The 19,159-nt window shown below is 60.7% G+C and overlaps 1 protein-coding gene across 6 annotated transcripts in view; it reads right to left on the bottom strand.

The window, feature by feature from the left end:
* UNC13A (unc-13 homolog A) overlaps positions 1–16,700 on the bottom strand; it is a 37,392-nt gene extending 20,692 nt beyond the window's left edge. For 3 of the 6 annotated variants that reach the window (XM_086862405.1, XM_086862407.1, XM_086862409.1), the window contains exons 1-15: positions 16,579–16,698; positions 11,804–11,833; positions 11,374–11,473; positions 11,058–11,175; positions 10,744–10,867; positions 10,526–10,599; positions 10,392–10,446; positions 9,646–9,681; positions 8,904–9,114; positions 6,348–6,980; positions 4,644–4,737; positions 3,607–3,653; positions 2,460–2,538; positions 865–936; positions 359–578 (exon numbers count right to left, since the gene is read on the bottom strand). In XM_086862405.1, coding sequence (XP_086718531.1) covers positions 359–578; positions 865–936; positions 2,460–2,538; positions 3,607–3,653; positions 4,644–4,737; positions 6,348–6,980; positions 8,904–9,114; positions 9,646–9,681; positions 10,392–10,446; positions 10,526–10,599; positions 10,744–10,867; positions 11,058–11,175; positions 11,374–11,473; positions 11,804–11,833; positions 16,579–16,600 — 1,915 coding nt within the window. In that variant the 5' untranslated portion in view covers positions 16,601–16,698. Of the gene's footprint in view, positions 1–358; positions 579–864; positions 937–2,212; positions 2,301–2,459; positions 2,539–3,606; positions 3,654–4,643; positions 4,738–6,347; positions 6,981–8,336; positions 8,463–8,903; positions 9,115–9,645; positions 9,682–10,391; positions 10,447–10,525; positions 10,600–10,743; positions 10,868–11,057; positions 11,176–11,373; positions 11,474–11,803; positions 11,834–16,578 lie in introns of all 6 variants that reach the window. The other 3 variants (XM_086862406.1, XM_086862408.1, XM_086862404.1) reach the window with 2 other exon arrangements.
* Positions 16,701–19,159: the final 2,459 nt, after the last annotated feature.

Raw genomic sequence — 19,159 nt, 5'->3', positions numbered from 1 at the left:
ATCAGGGGAAACTTCTTCCCCAGAAGTGTTGGCCAGCCCTGGCACAGGCTGCCCCAGGCAGTGGTGGAGCCACCTCTGGAAGTGTGCAAAAAACACGTGGCTGTGGCACTTGAGGACATTGTTTAGTGGTGACCACAAGGGTGCTGAGTTGATGGTTGGACCTGATAATCTTAAAGTTCTTTTCCAGCCTTAACAATTCCATGATTCTATGATTCCATGCATGAATTAATTCAAACCTGGAGGGATCTATCCCTGCCCAGGACTATCTGTCCTGCCCACCATTCCCAGTTCTCCTGGGCTGCTCCCTCTTCCCTCTCCAAGGTGAGAAGGGACAAGGCTGTGGGCCCCAGGTCCTTACTCTGCAGGCAGTCGGCGTTGAGCAGGTCCTGGCACTTCTCGTGGCACTTGACGCCGCACTCGGCGCAGCGCATGCCCTGCCGGGCGATGCCCCACAGCAGCCCCTCACACTCGTAGCAGTAGGTGGGGGTGGTGGCCGTCCACACCTCGAAGTTGTGGGGCGTTGTGCAGGAGATGGGGTACACTAAGGCTTGCAGGGTCTTCTTGTAAACATGGTTTTTCTGTGAGGGGACAGGGGAGAGAGGGGGAGAAATGCTGAAGCAGGGCAGAGGATGCACTTGGTTTAATGATGGTGGTGCTGGGTTGACAGTGGGACTTGATGATCTTATAGGTCCTTTCCAACCCTAATGATCCCATGATTCATTACTACCATGAGCATCCCAGATGCTCAGGCATCACTAGAGGATGCTGGTGGGGCACAGATTCTGCACCTCCATTGTTGGCCTGACCCTGAGGCTCAGTTTCTCACTCCCAGTGATCCCCAACCCAACCCACCCCAGCACCTACCAGCTCCTCATTGTTCAAGGTGCTTGAGGCCAGTGCAGATGTGATTCCTGCTTTCCTGGACTGGACCAGGGACTGTGGGAAAGAAAGCAAGTTAACAGATCCAGCAGACCATGAGAGCTCCCTCCTAACAACCCCCAGTGGCTGTAAAACAGCCAGGACAGACCCCGATCCCAGACAGGGAATGTCTGGGATGATGGCTACATGGGGGGCAGTGGGAACAGCCCAGCCCCCATTGATACCAGCACTGCTGTGCAGTGGGACTGAACCAGTTCAGCAGCCTGTGACATTCCCAGCTCAGCTCCAGTGGGGCAGAGCCTCTCACCACGTGTCTGAGACCCCTGGGGAGATGTGGTGGGGGGCACTTACCATGGCCTGTGGGCAGCCAGGGCCAGCGAGGGGGGAATAAAAAAACATTAATGCAAACACTTCCCAGGAGAGCCCCTTCCCTGCCAGAACCAGTGGGAGTAGGGGCAACACCCCCTCATCCAGCACTGGGCAGTCCCTGGTGGGGGGGACTGTGTCCCCAAGCCACAGCACTGGTTGCAGCCTGAAAATCCCAGCAGGGAAAGGCAGCAGCCCCCCCCAAACCCCACACATTGCCCACCCCATCACCCCCCACCCACAAAACACCAACACAGCACAGTGCAGAAGCATCAGCAGCTGCCCAAGAGGGCTGGGGTGGGGGCACCAAGTTGGGGACAGCAAGGGGGTGGGGGGATGGGGGGAGGCAGGTTGGGAACATGAGGGTGGCACCCCAGGGAGGGCACAGAGTGGAGCTGACAAGGTGTAAAGAGAGAGGGAAGGAGGGGAAGGGCACCTAATTGTGGGGGACGAGGGTGTCTGGTTTCCAAAATTGCTGTCTCTTGTCATCAGGAGTGGGAGGGGACCAGAGTGACCCTGTGCAATAGAGCCCAAGGACTGGAGTGTATCCCGTCATGGGAGGACTATACACTGGGACAGCAAGGACAGGGTCTGGGCAACTTGGAAAAGCCACTGCCAGCCCTCCCCTGGTACGGGGGTCTGTCTGTCCAGCACCAGTGTGGTCCAAGCTGCAGGGACCTACGGCAGCTGGGACAGCAAGGGACCAGGGACACAGCACTAGGAAAAAAATGGGAAACCAGATGCAGCCCTGGGAAACCTTAGGCTGATGCTTGGGGTAGGGACCAGAGCTCCGTTAAAGAGAAGCACCCTCAGGTAGGGAGAGCCCAGCTCCCCACTGCAAGGAGGGCCAGGAGCCCCCCAGGCAGTGTGGGACACCCCAGTCCCCCTCAGGCAGGGCTGGGGGCACCGAGGGCAGGCTGGCAGCCCCCAAGGGCGCTGTCTCTTTAACCCCTCGCACCGCGCTCACCAGATCGCTGACTAGAGGGAGAGATTTGCGTCCAGGCTTAATGTCGGGCATGCTGTTAATGCAGCGCAGAAACTTTACAGCCGCCCCCCTGCCGCAGGGAAGGCCCAGCCAGGCCACAGGAAAGAAAACAGAGAACACAAGCCATGTTAGAGGCAGCTGGGGAGAGGGGCACAGGTGGTGCAGTCCGGTGGGGCGCAGCAGGAGCAAAGCTGGCAGCTGTTGGGGGGTGCCTTGGGAGGAACCTCACCAAATCGCTAACTAGGGGGATGGGTTTTCGCTTGCGAATGTCCGGCATGCTGTCTATAATGATCAGCCCACCACCAGGCCTGCAAGAGAGAGGACAGTCAGCGGGGAAGGGGAAGCTGAGGTTGGAAGGGGCCCCCTGTTGTTGTCCCATGGTCGCTCAGCACTTCAGAGAATCACAGAATGGTTTGGGTTGGAAGGGACCTTAAAGCCCATCTCATTCCACACCCTGCTATGGGCAGGGACACCTTCCACTAGATCAGGTTGCCAACCTGGCCTTGGATACTTCCAGGGACAGGGCAGCCACAGCTGCTCTGAACAACCTGTGCCAGGGCTTCAGCACCCTCACAGGAAAGGATTTCTTCTCAATGTCTAGGACTTGGTGAATATGACTGCAGAGGAACTCCTCTGTGGCCTGGGACCCACCCATGGGATCCCCATCCCCACAACCACCCCAGCCAGGGTAGGAATCACTGGGCTAAAAACTGAGGGCAAAGGGGATTCTGGCAAAAATGGTGATTTTTCCCCACATGAAACTTAACAGTGAAACCCAGGAGAAAAACTGCCGATTTGGCTTTGTTAGCTTTGGCTTTGCAGTGTAAGGCTGGAAAGCTGGAGTTGCCTCCAAAGGGGAGCACTGAGCAGATAAGCCTCAAGTTCTGCTGCAAGGGAACCCAAGCAGGAATGGAACTTCACAGCCCTGTTGGAAAGAAATCCCTGGAGTGATCTGGGAGTTCTCAGGCAATCTACCAGGTTCTGCCCAGGTCCATGGCAGGGCTGTCTGAGAGGGCAGGACAGGACTGAGACCTCCAGCCCATCCAGGTGAGAGGCTCAGGATTCCCCATGACACCACTACATGAGGGAAGCAGGAGCTGCCCCCCTCCCCTCCTCACCCCCATCTCAACTCACCTCCTCACTCTCCCCCTCAGCAGCAGCTCCTGGGGTCACAGAGCTGCTGTGTCATGTCTGCTGGCTGCTCCAAAAGCACCGACCAGCCCCAAAATTCAGCTCCAAAAAACCGGCCTCCCTGCATGCCCACAGCTCAGCAACCCTTCCCCATTCAAGCCCACTGCTGAACTCATTAATCACATCCTAATGAGGAGGGGGCTGAGATCTCGGGAGGAAGAGTGTACCCTAACCCTTGTACTCACCCGCCTTTGAACCACAGGGATTTTTCTCCATCACCTTCCCCGCGGGCCTGGAAAACAAAGGACAGTGTCAGGGCACAGCAGGAGCCACCAGTGTGGGGACAGCCCCCCCAGGGGCAGTGAATGCTCACAGCACTGGGGGAGCATGGAAGGATGAGCAGGGTGGGCAAAGAAAAGTGTGTTCCAAAACCAAGGGGGCTCTTCCCAGTGAAGAGCTGGCACTGGGAATAAATATCTCCAGGAGGCTGACCCGGGTGAGCAAATGGGTGGGCTTCAGCAGAGGGGCTGAGGCTGGCAAAGCAGAGGGGATGGCTACACTGTACAAAAATTCGAGGCCTGGGGGAGTGAAGAAGCATCATAAAGGCTCAGCAGGTCCTCAGGGACCCCCAGCAGTTGGAAAGAAGAGCAGGGAAAAGCCAGAGCACATGGAAGAGGGTGTGTGTGCAGGGATCATCCAGCAGTGCCACCTACCCCTGCAGGGAGGGGATTATTTTGGAGGAGAAGGGTGGAGAGAAAACATTACCCCTCCTTCATGGGCAATCCCTGCGCAGACACACACACACACACACACACACACACACATGGGAAGGCACACACATGGCTGGGACATTCCAGGTGGACATGCTTACCTGCAGGCAGGCTACACCCCTTCCCTGCAGGAAGGGGAGACGCGGGTGCAAGGGCCATGGTGGTGGACAACTGAAAAGAGAAGCGGTGGGGAGGGGGATCGAGACCCCAGGGAGCGAATCCAGAGCCAAAACAAAAAGAAAAGATGGAGGATGGAGTCTAAAAACAAAACAAAATATTGTCAACTCAACAGAGGGGAGAGGGCGGGGGGCTCATACCAGCACACGCATGCAGCACACACGGGGGATCCTCAGCATTCCCGGCCCCTCTGGGGCACCCCACTTGGTGGGAATGGGGTTGTGGGCACCACTGTTGGCACCTCCAAGTCCATGGATGTCCCTGGAAGCTACCCAGGTGTGGAAAGCGGCTGTGCCCCCAGCCTGGAGCCGTGGAAGTGGCCAGGGGGTCCTCACCTCCTGCAGCTGCATGCAGACCTTGTTGAAGGCTCTCAGCCAGTTGGCTTTGGCTCGTGCTTTGGGGTCCTGCACCTCTTCTTCTGCCGGCTCCCTGCAAGCACACACATCCCCTGTCACCTCCCAGCACAGCAGCAGGGAGGGGGGAGCAGCCCCCACACCCCCAGCAGGTCTGAGGCTATGATCTGGGGATTCTGATGTGCCTTGAGACAGCATGGCCATGGCAAAACTGCCTCTTGGTACCAGGAAGGACCTGAAAAGACAGCAGGTCCTGCTGCAAGGGGTAGCACAATCAGGCCAGAGCACTGGGGAGAAGCCAGAAGCTTCCCCACCCTTAGGAGACACTGCCCTGGGCACCCAAGTGACACACAGAGGACAGTTGATGACAAGCATGTGAATTAAACATCCTTTGCCCCCCATCTCCCCAGCACAATGTCCTCTGGCCACTTCCCACCACAGATTCCTAGGGTAAAGGAACCCAACACCCCAGTGGTCCCAAGCCCAGGGAAAAGTGTCTGCCTGGACATGCTGGGTGTTGTGGGTTTTTTTCTCCTCTCCCACAAAATCAAGACATGGAGGAAAAGAAAATTAATCCTCCAAATGTACCAGTCTCCTGGAGGGCCTGGTGTGATGCAACACTGGAGAAAGAACCACTCTGGGAAGAGCTCATGGTGTGCTCAGGAGATGAAACTGCCCAGACCTCTGGGAGACTTTGTACTTAGCTGGGATCTTCAGTGCTAATCTGGGATCCTCAGCATTAACCTGTGGTTCCCAGCAATAATCCACAGTCCCCAGTGATACTCTAGGGTCCCAAAGGCTAATTTGGGGTCATCCATGCTAATTTGAGGCCTTCAGCACACATCTGGGGGTCCCAACACAATCTGGGGTTCCCAGCACAATCCACAGTCCCCAAATCCTAGCACAGGACCTCCAAGCTCCCTGCCCAGCAGGCACTGCAGGCAGACATTACCTGAGGCCCTCAGGTTCTTCCCAGGTCTTGGGCATAAATATCCAGCTCTTTTAAAAACAGCTCATTACACACTGGTCTGAATTAGAGATTCTCCATTCCTAGTGTGTAATTTAAACTAAATAAAAGGCTGAAAAAGCCCATCACAGTTCACGTCTGCACAGAGGAGTGACACTCACTGAAAATAGAAATGGTCCATAATGATATCTGAGTATATGAATTATTCACATGCTGCACCAGGAACCTGACCACCAATTAATTCACTTGTACAGAACAGGAGGCTGTGGATGAGCTTCTACCAGGCCTAGGGAGAAAACTAACTTCTGTAAAGGAAATCTCTTCCTCCGACCAAGCTCCACCCAGGGTGCCAAGCGCCTGTGCCAGAGGAGGGGAATCACAGCCCCAGTATCCCATTCCCTCAGCCCCATGTTTGTCCCAGATTATAAATCTGCAGCTCTGTAGCCCCAGCAGGTTCTTGAACACCTTGAGCCATGCTTAGTTCAGGGGGTGGCTGGGCCCAGGCAGCATGCCCAGGGTGTTGGCTCTTGCCTGGGTGGCACAAGGTGAGCTTCTCCCACCTTGATGGCTCAGGCACCCGGAAAAGCTCCAGACACAGCAGAAGGTCCCTTGTCCTGCACCAAGCACCAGCACCATCCCTGAGCCACCTCCAGGGCATGCTCAGTGCCTCCAGGCACAGTGCCATCCCAGGGACACGACAGGTCAGTTCCCCCTCCTACCTCTCAGCCGGTTTTGGGGGCTCAGTCTCTGGAGCTGCCTCTTGCATGGGAACTTCCTCCTCTGCCTGCTGGGCCTGGAGGGCCTCAGGGGCTTCCTGTGGGGCAGAAGTGTCCTTCTCCTCCTTCCTCTCCTCTTTCCTCTCCTCTTTCCTCTCCTCCTTCCTTTCCTGCTGCTGAGGCTTCTGCTGTGGGACCAGCTGGGGTTGCTGCTGCTGCTGCTGCTGCTGCTGCTGCGGGACCTGTTGCTGCTGCTGCTGCTGCTGCTGCTGTGGCAGGGGTTTCTGTGGTGGTGGGTATGTTTCATGCTCAGGGGGCTCATAGGTGTCCTGGTCCCGCAGTTCCTCCTCCTCCTCTTCCAACTCCTCTTCCTTGGGGTAGCCCTCCTCAGTCTCACTGTAGTCCTCAATGAACTCTTCCTCCTCCTCCTCCAGGTAGAGATCATCATCATCCTCCTCCTCCCAGCGTGGCGAGTCCTTGCGGTAGCTGACGGAGCTGTGGCAGGAGTGGTAGGAGTCCCCGTCCCTCTCGTCCAGCTCCGAGTCCCTCAGGCTCTCGTTCTCGAAGTCCTCGCTCAGCTGGGAGCTGCCCTGGCTCAGCTCGGCCGAGGAGGCGTAGCGGCTGCTCCCTGTGGGGCTGGGGCGAGGGAACACAAGGACAGGGCTCCCGTGGGTCCGTGTTACCCCAGGCAGAGCCCCAGGGCCCTGCACCAGGGGCAGGAGGATGTGCAGCTCCCACTGGGGGCACTGGGCTCCTCATCCTGGGAGCCGAGGGCACAGAACCAGGGAACTCTGTCAGCTGGAGCCAGCCCCCCAGCAGGGGCACTCTGAACTCCCTGCCTGTGCCTGGCCTGAGAGAGGGGATGGGGGTGACAGTGGCTGTCTCCTATGCTCACCCCAGCCAGATCCTGCCTCCTGCTGCTGCCAGTCACCCTGTCCTGCCCCTGAGACACAGATATATCACCCAACCTCTACCCTCATGTCCCAGCGCTCCCCACAGCCCTCCCTGGCACCCCCACCCCCGGACACCTCCTCATCTCCCTCACTATTAACACCGTCTCTACCCAGGGGTCCCCCCTCTGCTCTTGCTGCCAGGCCAGGCTCCTTCCCCCACCCCATCTGCCCCCCCAGCCCTTCCAGCCCCCTCCTCTCACAGCTGCCTGCACTGGGACGCCCATGGGGACCCTGTGCTCCAGGAGGCTGCCATGGACAGGGCAGCCCCACGGCTCCGTGGGGACAGGCTGACAGAAGCAGACATGCAGACAGGACAGGGACATGCCGAGGAAGAGGCCGACACCACGTCTCCAGCACTGGCAGCCAGGGCTCAGGGGGTGTGTGAGGGGACAAAGATGAGGGGCTGGGCCAGGCAGAGCCCAGAGTGGCTGAGCCAGGCTGTGGGAAGCCAGGGGACACTGCAGGGAAGAGAGGGCTGGGGGATGGCTCAGGTTGGTCCCATGTGAGAGGGGTACTGCCATCATCCAGGTACCTTGGGAAGGAGCACTTGGGGCACAGGGATGCAGGAGACACAGCCCACACCTGGAAACCCCACACCTCCCCATCCTGATCCTGGCCCAAGCTGAGAGAGGTGCTCTTGGCACATTGTAAGATCCCAAATCACTGCACGAAGCTTTTGTCCAGACAGGCACACCCTGGCAGGTGACCAGGAACAGGGGGTGGCATTTGAGTCCCCAAGGGCTCAGTCCCACACTTGCTGGCATGACAAGGAACAGGCAGCAGTGCTGCCAGACACTTGCAGTGCCAGCAAGAGGGACCAGGATGCTGGGATGTCACCCCATGAGCAGGGGTGCAGCAGCAAGAGGGGCGGGGGGACACCTGGAGTATCCCAATGCTGTCCCTGTACAAGGCCGATCCGGGGCGGGGAGGGTGGCACAAGGCCGCCCTTGCCAGGACTGGTGTTGGCCTCACCATGGCTGCAAGGACCGACCACAGCACTCTGCGACGGCACACGGCACACGCACAGGTAGTGACCCACCTATCCGATAGGTCTAGGGACCGCCTGCTCTCAAGGGAAGGCTGGCGGCTGGTCCGCCTGCTCGACTCAGAACCGGACTCAGCGTCGCTGCGTCCGTTTGCGGCAGAGTCTACGCTACCATAGCGTCTGCCAGGGGAGGAGAGGAACATGGTCAGCGAGGTCCCACCGCCACCCGCCACCCCCTGCTGCCGTGGAGACGCTGGCAGGGAGGCTCTGTCCGCCTGGGGCTGGCACTTGGGCTGGGCTCTGCCACATCTGTGCCCCCAGCCACCCCACGCTCCACTGCCCAGCTCCCAGTAGGGACAGCCAGGGGTGGGGGGCCCCAAACCCAGTGAGGACAGAGGAGGGCAGTGACCCAAAAGAGTTTGAAAACTTCCCAGTGAGAAGGAAAGTCTTGGATGGAGCCAGCACCACCCGACTCTTCCTCACCTCAGCATCCTTTCCTCTGTCACCCACCGCACTGGGGGCGCCATCCCTGGCGTCACCCCGGGGACCTGCTGGCCTCTGCTGCCTGCGGGGGAGGTGGAGAGAGCCGGTCCCAGGGTGAGTTGGCTGTGGCCACACTACCTGATGGGAGCCTGGTCCGAGTAGTCCATCTCGTAGCTCTGCATGGAGTCAGTGTAGGAGTCACGGGAGCTCTGCTGCTGATGCCTCATGGGGTACTGGTGCACGGAGGCGTTGGGCTGGGACGTGGTGTAGTAGGGTGGGGGGATGCTGTTGCTGGTCTCGCTGCGGTAGTCACTGTCCCGGTCATCCACGGTACTGTCAGGGTCATCATCTGCAAGGGGCCACAGTGAGTGGGGCAGGGGATGGCCCAAATCTGCCCCCTACCCTGAACAGACCCTATAGTGCCACCACTGTGTCCCCACTGCTATGGGACTGTGCTGGGGAGGTGGGCCCAGGGCAGGACAAGGGGAGAGCTGACATGGTATCAGCACAGGAAGGGTCTGGGGGGATGAGGGAAAGGTGGAGGGGGAATTTGGGACATACAGAAGGGGGAAGAGAATGGGGGCAGGCTCCCTCCCTCTGCCCCACCAATGTTCCACCACAGATTCAAAGCCCAAGCTGCTCGTTGCCACTGGGACATCCCAAGGGAACAGAGACCTATGGTGCCATGTCCCCACCAGCCCATGGGGACAGCCCTGCCCAGGACAGGGCACTTGGTGACACTGTGCTCACCCAGTATAGAGTCATGGCACAAGGCCACAGCCTAGACCCAAGCTCCAGGTCCTCTGAGCCCTGGGCCAGGCAAAGAGGGATGTGCTGGGGACCCCCAGGCTGGGAAGAGAGAAGTTGGCGGGATACTTACTCTGCTGTTCTCCCCAGCCAAAATAATTCCAGTTGCCTACAAAGAAAGAGGCCAAGACAATAAAGATGGAGGTGGGTGGTTGGGAGGAACCAGTGTCCCCCCCAGAGGGCACACTGGGTTGGGGACACTGCCCTGGGGACAGCATCCAGGATGGGGCACACTGGCACTGGGACACTGCCTGGGCCTGAACAAGATGACACCAAGCTGGACTGGTGACAGTGCCTGGGGTGGCCATGGTGTCACTGACCCAGGCTGGGGACAATGCTATGGCCAGGCATGGTGGCACTGACAGGGGACAGGGCCTGAGGCTGGGCACAGGGGCACTAAATAATGCATGGCCCCTGGGGTGGTTACAGAAGGGGGAACTGAGGCACGTGTTGGGACAAACTGAGCTGCCACCCCAAATGCCTCTGCAGGGCCCCCATCCAGCAGCCCCCAAACACCAGCCTGCTACCCCTTGCCCCAGAGGAACTGCCCTCATCAGCCCCACAGCTCCCATGCCCTGCTCCCCTCCACCCACAGGAACGCTCACCCACTGTGGAGCTGGGACACAGCAAAGAAACACTGGCAAACACAGGAAGGACAATGGGAATGGGGATGGGGATCAGGTATGGGGTGAAACTGAGACCCACTTGGGGTGCCCCAAAGCAGAGGTGGAGCCCACCCCTTAAAACTCCTCGGTGTGGGAGTGGGGAGAAGGAGGGTGTGGGGGTCCCACAGCGGGGCAGGGACAGGGCAGCACTTACAGCACTGTGAGCCATGCACAGGCAGAGGCTTTTCCTGCTCCTCCTGGAAGGCATACTGGGGAGAGAGGAGCTGGTAAGGGCTCCTGCTGGCAGCACTGCCCCTGCCCCCTCACCCCAGGCCCGGCTGCACTCACATCATCCTGGTCCCGCATTGCATTGAGCTGCTCCAGTTTCTTGGCCCAGTACCTGGCCTCCTCCTCAGGGATATCTGCGAGGGCAAAGACCCCAGTTTGTGCACAGACCTCCCCCAAAACAGCCCTCAAACTTTTGGGTCCACAGGATCAGATCTCCCCCAGCTCCAAGGCAAGGAAAGACACAGCCTGGGCCTGGGGGCCAGGGATGGGGCACCCACCCAGCGGCAGCTCAAAGCGAGTGTCAAGGAGGATGCGGTGGAAAGTTGGATCCTTGGTGCCTGAAATCTCGTTGTCTGTCATGATGACCTGGGAGTCGAGCGTGAGCCATTCCCCAGGGCCCTCCTGTCGGGTAGAAATGGGGTGAGGAGAGCCCCCAGACCCCCCTTTTCGTAGCCTCACAACCCACACAAGCCAGCTCACTGGGGGTGGCCCCAGGCAGGATGGGGAAGGCTCTGCCTGGCCCAAAGGACAGCTGGGGGTGGCACATGTCCCTTGTGGCTCAGCAGGGAGATGCCTGTGCCTGCCTCACTACCTCATTGGACTGCCTGATGGTCCGGAGGGGGATCCACACCGTGCCCACCATGGTGTCCCAGATGAGCCCCTTGTTCCACACCTCCACAGTCAGGCCCAAGTCCAGCCGGTTGATCTCACTGGGGACAGGAAAGGTATCAGGTTAACCCCCCTCATGTCCCAGCAGCCTCCTGGGACCACCCCAGCTTCTACCTGTCCCCTCCAGCCCAGGACTCAGGGGAGCCCCCAGACGTGGGGTCAGGGCAGTGGGGGACTCCCTGTGTTATTTGTGGGGGCGAGGGGGAGCAGCAGGGATGGGGGAGCTCGGGGACACTCACAACATGAAGTCCTGCTCCCAGGAGGGCAGGTTGCCCCGCACCGCTATGGTCGTGCTCTTGACATTTTGTACCTTCAGGGTCACGTAAGTGTTAAACTTCTCTGTGGGAACAAGCAGAGGGTGAAGTGACCCCCAGTGTGTCCCCACTCCCCAACACCAGCCAGTGCCACCCCCCCACACGCCTCCCTCAGCACCCCAGTCCCAGGAGGGATCCTACATCTTCCAGGGCTGAGAGGATGTGAGCCCCCAGCTCCATCCAGGGCACCCCCACTTGTGTGTGTGTGTCCCCAGCTTGCCAAATGGTGCCCCCAGAGCTAAGGGTCCCCTCAACCACCTTCCCCAGCCCCTCCTCTGACCCTGCCACATCCAACCAGCCCAAGAGCCCCCCACCCTCTCCCCTCAGGTGGGCAGGCAGGTGAGGTCTCACTTACCTTGGGGCCCATCATATTTGGCCTTTTTAACTGTGGGGACAAAGGCAGGGAAGAAAATCAGACTGAGACCCTGGGGAAAGTTTGGGATCCCCACCAGGGTGTCAAGGGGGTGGGAGGACCCCAATCCTGGTTTCCCCCCACACTCACCCAACTGCCAGGTGGGAAAAGCGCTGGGATCCCCCATGCCAAGTGAGGATAAGGGATCAGATATGAGCTGGAGGTGGGTATGAGAGGGGAGAAAAGGCTCCCCAAAAAACCTGCTGCTCTGGGACAGCTTGCTACCCCAGATGACCAGCCTTCCACTGTTGAGGAGGCGTTCCCCCCCCACCCCACACTTTTGATTTGGGATTTATTTGGAGAAACAGATAATGTTACCATCCATACCCAGAGGAAAACCCGTGGTCTGGGGGACCCTATTCCCCACCCAAGTCCCAGCTGGGTGGCACCAGCCCAGCAGGACCAGGGTTAAAGCTCTCCCAAACCACTGACCCAGATTTCCAGTAGGAAACCTGTTGGGTCAGGGGTTTGTAAACCTCCCTGCACAAAACCAGCCCCAGGGATGGAGGAGATGCCCCCCAAAATCCTATACAGCCCCAAAACATCCCCACTGTATCCCAGCCATGTCTCCCCATGGGGCACTGTGGGGCTGGTTCCCATCCTGCCCATTGGGGGGTGCAGGGGGCCCTCTGATCCTGCCCAGCCCCATGGGAAAACCCCCCCAATTCTGGCTGACCCCTCCAGCTTTACCCAGTTGGGTGGGGGTCAGTTCCCAGCTTTTGGCTGCAGCGGGGGGCAAACAGAGCTGAGCACAGCCAGGAACCGACTGCCAGTGGCGGGGGTGTCCTCGGGGCTGCCAGGAGGGGACCAGGCGGGGAGGGAATGACACAGCACCCGGAGAGCGGTTAAATGACGCGGGTGCCAGCGGGTGCAGGACCAACGTGACCGAGCAGGGATGAAAATAGCCCTGCGACATCAAAGGTAATTTGATTTCGGAGACGTGCGGCTCGCCAGCCGCTTGTCACCGCCACCAGCGGCGGAGGGGACGCGGGGCTGCCGCCGGCTCCACGTGCCGGGCAGGGCTGGGAGGAGCCACGTGGCACCAGAAACCTCGGGGAAACTGAGGCACGGAAAATCATCACCTCGGAAAACAACTGGGGACCCTCTGAGTCGGCTGCCTGCCCCGTGCCACCAAAAGGGTGACACGTTGGGTGGCTTTTTGCCCGAAGGAAGGTCACCAGCTACGTCAGTAGCAGCCATGTTCCCAGGGAATCACAGCGCTTCAGGAACCGCAGCTTCACTCGGAGATAGGGAATTCACACGTGGGGGGTGGCACAAGGCTCCGGGATCCCAAAGATCCTCGAGTGACACCAGGTTGGGAGCCTGGGGATGGCTGGGGATGGCTGGCACCACTGTGGTAACACTGGTTAATTTACGTAATAATTATGTAAATTAAATATAATGTATTTCCACATTATATTATATATGTTATAAATTTATATTAGTCTATTCTAATAAAGCGTATGGAGTCAGAACCTGCCTGTGGCTGACAGGGATCCCCCTTCCCCCGGGCCCAGGGGCACCCACTACTCTTCACCAGCTGCTGCTTCCAAAAAGAAACGCAAGAGCAGAGGAAGGAAAAGCTCCAAAAATACCCGAGCTGACAGGAACAAACAATTACCCAGGGAACACGTGGTTTTCCTGGCTGTCATCTCCTGCCAGGGAGAAGTCCTGCTGTCACCATCTGCGGGATGTGCTGCCCTCCCACCCATCAAAGGGTCCCCAAAGCTGGCACAGGGGTAGCAGGTCCTGGGGTTCCACGCTGGGGCTAAATTCAACCTGAGTCCCCAGGCAAGGAGCTGAGGATAGGTGACACTCGTGTGACATCAAAAAGCTGGGATCTTCCCAGGCTGGGGTGATCTGGCTCCTCTCAGGGGATGTTGACTAGCTGGGGAAATTGAGGCAGGAGGCAGCTCACAGAGATTGGTCTGGGAATGGTACAAAAACTGGGTTGGGCTGTTGGCATGCCCCAACAGGTCTGTTTGTCTGTCCATTCCTCTGCCTATCCACACATCCCTCTGTACATCCATTGTGCTGTCTGTCCATTTATCTGTCTCTCCACCCACACATCCCTCTGTCCATCCACCCATCCATCCGTCATCTATCTTGCTGTCCATCCATCCACCCACTCTGTCCATCCACCCGCCCCTCTGTCCATTTTCCTGTCTCTCCATTCACCCATCCTTCTGTCTATCCATCCATTTGCCTGTCTGTCCACCCACTCACCCCACCACCCACCACATGTCCATCTCCTGTGTGTCCACTCCTCTGTCTGTCCATTTACCTGTCTCTCCGTCCACGCCTCTATCTGTTCATCCACCCATGTCTCTGCCCTCTGCACTATCTGTCCCTTTACTGGTCTCTCTGCACACCCATCTCTGTGTCCATCCCCCCATACATCTATCTGTCTATCCCTCTGTCCTTCATCCACACCCTCTGTCCAACCCTCCATCCATCCTTCCATCTGTCCATCCTGTCCTTCCATCCACCCCTCTATCTGTCCTCTCCCTCCATCCCCCCACCCCTCTGTCAGTCCATCCACCCACCCCTCAGCCTCCGTGATCACGTCTCCCATCCCCTTCATCCATCTGTCCCTCCGTCTCTCCATCTGTCTCTCCGGATGCCCATCCGCCCGCCTGTCCATCTGTCCGTCTGCCTCCCGCCACTCCAGACACCCCCTCCTGTCCCCACTCACCCCACACTCCCAGGTCACCCCAGTGCCTGTCACACAGGGACACCCGGTGGCACAAAGCGCCCCAGGAGGGGCAGGGAAAGCCTGTGGGAGGCTCTGGGGTGGCACCCCCGCCCCCGGGACCCCCAAAATAGCACGAGAAGCGTGAGCAGCGAGTGGTGCCGGGGCACCGGGGGAAGCCGGAACCCACTCGGAGCTGATTCCTGGCAGCCACCCCCGGAACCACCGAGGGTGTCACCACATGTGACAGTCCTTTAAGTGGGTGTAAAGAGGGGCCCCTCTGCCAGAGGAGAGTACCCGAAATCTGGGGCTGGCTGGGAGGGCACACTGGGCATGCCAGCTGTGACACTGCCATGAGAGAGGGGGCTCGGACATGTCAGGGAGTGGAAGGCGGCACGGCCCCGGTCCTGATGAACTCTGGCAGCACTGGGAGAGCCCCCGTTTTTCTCCAGATTTCGCCTGGGGTGGGAGAATCCCAGACACTCTATGCCCCACCCTGTCCTAGCTGTCACCTCCATCCATCCGACACACACGAGTGCTACCCCGCTCCCACCAGGATGTCACAGGGCCTTGAGAAGGGCCCCTCCCGACTTCTGTCCCCTCCTCACCGAGCATTCAATCCAGACTGACCAGCGAGGCTGAGGCCAAGCCTGCAGGACTCATCTGTGCACCGAGTTGGGCAGGGCTCAGTGCACTGGGTGCAGGGATCCCCTACCTGTGCACTCCCCCAGTTCATCCCAGTATGGGGTGACCTGCACCAGATCCCCAAACGGCACATACCAGCACCAGAGCCCCAGGCTCCTACCCTAACCCCCCCAGCTGCCCTGACTCCCACCAGCATCACCATGCCCAGGTGAGGCAACACCTGCAGGAGCACAGGGGGCTGCAGGAAGCGAGGCTGGGGCAAGGGCTATCATTGAAGGGGGTATTCAGGTGTTCACCGAGGGAGGTGGGGAGAGTGTGGGATTTGGGGTGCATGGGGGTCTGTTTAGGGGAGTGAGAATGTAGACATACATAGATGGGGATGGATGATGTTTGGGAGGGCAGGGATTTTAGGGGTCGGGGGTGCTTGAGGGTGTAATTGGGGGATTTGGGATAGATGTGGAGTGTTGGGGGCACATATGGGGGGTTTCTGATGAGGGGGTGTTTGGAATGCAGACGGCTGTGTCTGCAGGATGGGGGTGCCTGAGGATAGGCGTGAGGGGTGGGGTCCTGGGGGGTTGTGTAGGGGGGTATATGGGGAGAGATGCAATGGTGGGGGTGTACGGGCAGGGGTATTTGGGGGGTGAGCACATGGAGGTCTGCGCTTGAGGGGGGTGTGGGAAGAGACGCCGGGAGGGAGCAGGGTGGGAAGAAGGGGGCTCCGAGGGGGCGGGAAGCTGGAGAGAGATAGCCAGGAGCGGCTGGGGTGGGCGGCGAGGGGGGAGCTCCCTCTCCACGCCGGGGGAGAGCTACGGAGGGAGCCCGGGGGGGCTTTATAGGGGAGCCCCCTCCGTCCTCGGCAATGGGAAGTTATGGGGGTAACTCCCTCCCCACGGCGGTGGGAGGTTATGAGGGAAGCCCGGGAGTTGTTCCAGGGGGAGCCCCCTTCCCATGGCGGGGGGGAGCCAGGGAGGGTGACGGGGGGAGTCCTGTCCCTCTCCTGCCGTCCCCATGGGGCGAGGGGGGGGCGCGGAGGGAGCCCCGTCCCTCCCGGCGGGGGTTCAGGGTCAGGGCTCGGGGGCATCCCGGGGGTTCCGGGGGGTTCCGGGGGATCCCTGTGCGGGCAGGGCGCGCCCACACCCCCGTGCCTCCCCCACCCCCACTGCCGGCTCCCGCGCCGCGCGCGCGCCCCCGCCGGTTCATTCATAAATCCACGCTCCCGGTGCTTGTGAATGGAGCCGTTCCCACGGACCCCCCCCCCCCCCGCCCCCCTTGTGCCCGCACTCCCCTCGGCCCCGCCGGCCCCGCGCTCCCCCCTCTCCGCCCCGAGCACAGGGGCTGCGGGACGCGCCCCCCGCCCGGCCCGTGCCCTGTGTCCCGGTACCTCCGACGCAGAGCAGCGACATGGCGGCGGTGTGTGTGCCGGGGGGCGCGGGGGGCGCGGGGGGCCCTGGCCGCCGCCCGGCTCTAGCGCGCCGCCATCTTCCCTCAGCACCGCGGACAGCGCCTGACGTCACCCCCGCCCCCGCCCGCGCGGCGCCGCCCCCCGACCCCCCCCCCCCTCCCCTCAGCGGCGGGGTCCCGGCGGGGTCCGGCCCCTCACAGCCGAACCGGCCGGGCCAGCGCACACCGGGGCCGTGCTGCCCTGGGCCGTGCTGTCCTGGGCCGTGCTGCCCGGGACCGTGCTGCCCGGGGCCGTGCTGCCCGGGACCGTGCTGTCCTGGGCCGTGCTGCCCGGGGCCGTGCTGCCCGGGCCGTGCTGCCCGGGACCGTGCTGTCCTGGGCCGTGCTGTCCTGGGCCGTGCTGCCCGGGACCGTGCTGTCCTGGGCCGTGCTGTCCTGGACCGTGCTGTCCTGGGCCGTGCTGTCCTGGGCCGTGCTGCCCGGGGCCGTGCTGCCCGGGACCGTGCTGTCCTGGACCGTGCTGTCCTGGGCCGTGCTGTCCTGGGCCGTGCTGCCCGGGACCGTGCTGTCCTGGGCCGTGCTGCCCGGGGCCGTGCTGCCCGGGGCCGTGCTGCCCGGGACCGTGCTGTCCTGGGCCGTGCTGTCCTGGGCCGTGCTGCCCGGGACCGTGCTGTCCTGGGCCGTGCTGTCCTGGGCCGTGCTGCCCGGGACCGTGCTGTCCTGGACCGTGCTGCCCGGGACCGTGCTGTCCAGGGCCGTGCTGCCCTGGGCCGTGCTGTCCTGGGCCGTGCTGTCCCGGGCCGTGCTGTCCTGGGCCGTGCTGTCCGGGGCCTGCGGTCTGGCTGCCTCGTGCACCCCTCGGGGCTGTCGTGCCCTCCTTTCCCTGCCAGGGTGGGGTCGTCTGCCTTGTACAGCTGGGGTGGGGGGAGTTCAGTCCTGCCTGCGCTGCCTTAAAGGGGGGGTGGTTTTGGGGTGCAGAATTTACCTCACACCCCAGGCTTGCCCCCCCCGGTGCACGTTCAGAGATAGGGGGCACGCTGGCGTTGTCACCCCCCTTTGTTGTCCCCTCTTTCCTCTCAGCCACCATATGTTGTGGTGCTGTGACATCCCAAAGAAACGCTCAGATCTGGGCAGTGACCCCAGCTCAGGGGCTGCAGAAGCTGCCATGGTACCAGACAGGGAGCATCATCCAGATGCTGACCCCTCATAGAAGGGATCCCACATGAGAGCAAAGCAGAGACCTCCACCTCCATCACTGGGGACATGAGCTCGGACAGGGTTTTATCCTGTCCCCATCTGCTTCCTCTACCCTATGACCCTACCAGGTGATGGGCTCACGCTCCCATCCTGCTGATCCTGGTGGCTCTGTGGTGCAAGCAAACGTGACACCATGTTATTCCCATGGCATCATTGCAACTTGCAGGGACCAGCAAAAAGTGGCATCAGGAACACCAGTGGGAAAAAAGATACCAAGGGAAACTGAGGCACAGAAGAGCAAGGGAAGATGTGCACACAAGGGTACCTGTGGGAGTGCCCTGGCCTGACCCTGCACACTGGTCCCTCATCACTAATGAGAGGTCCCAAAAGAGCAGCAGATCCTCACCCTCCCAAAGCAGTCCCAGGCCTGGGGTGGGTCAGCCCCTTGACAGAGAGTACTGGAGCCACTGGGGGCAGGAGAGGTGGCAAATGGACATCTGTGTGTGTCCTCACACCCCTCATCCCCCACAGGTGCACACAGAGCCCGTGAAGTGACGGCCCAGGCAGGCTGACCCAGTTTGGGCAGCAGGGATGGGCCCTGGGGGACACTGCAGGGACACCCCAGGAGCTGGGACGGTGGGCAGCAATGGGCAGAGCCCTTCCTACAAGGGAAACTGAGGCACAGAGAGCTGGGCTTTGTACCAATCCTGCCAGAGGAGGCAGGATTGTCCTGGGCAGTGCTGAGATGCCAAGGCAGAGCCCCCCAGGTGCTCAGGCTGCAGCAGCTGGCTCAGCCCCAGCCCCTTCCCCACCGCATCCATCCCCCGGCTCTCTGCTTCCCAGCAACCCTGCCCCAGGAACCGCAGAGTGGGCCCGTGCCAGGGTGGGTGTCAGGACTGAGCCACCTCCCTCCCACCCCTCACTCTGAGGGGCTCTCGCCCCCTTCTGCCCCTCTTTGCCTGTCAGAACACTTCCAGAGTCCCGTGAAGTCCGAGTGGTGCCCCTGGCGATGGACCAGGACTGTGTGGCACCCCCAGCTCCGGCACATGGCATTTCCACAGTGCCCACCCTCACACCCACCACCCTGGCAGGAGATTCGGGTCCCCCAGACACCCCCAGAGCCCTTCCCCACAGCCAGAGATATTCCAGAGGCTCTTCCCAGCCCCACCAGGCCCTCCCAATGGATATTTTGGTGCTGTCTCGTGGCATCTCCTCCCTGCCTCTGCCAGCGCCGCAGCCCTGGGGCAGCAGAGCCGCCTCTAGCGGGAACTGCTCCACTCACCATCAGCACATCAGGCACGTGTGCTGGCACGTGTGTGACACTGACACACTCGTGTGACACAGACACAGTGTGTGACACTGAT

Source organism: Cyanistes caeruleus, chromosome 25, assembly GCF_971803275.1.
Source record: "Cyanistes caeruleus chromosome 25, bCyaCae1.hap1.1, whole genome shotgun sequence".
NCBI lineage: Eukaryota > Metazoa > Chordata > Aves > Passeriformes > Paridae > Cyanistes > Cyanistes caeruleus.
The sequence above is the reverse complement of the archived record's forward strand: the minus strand, read 5'-3'. Positions and strand labels throughout refer to the sequence as shown.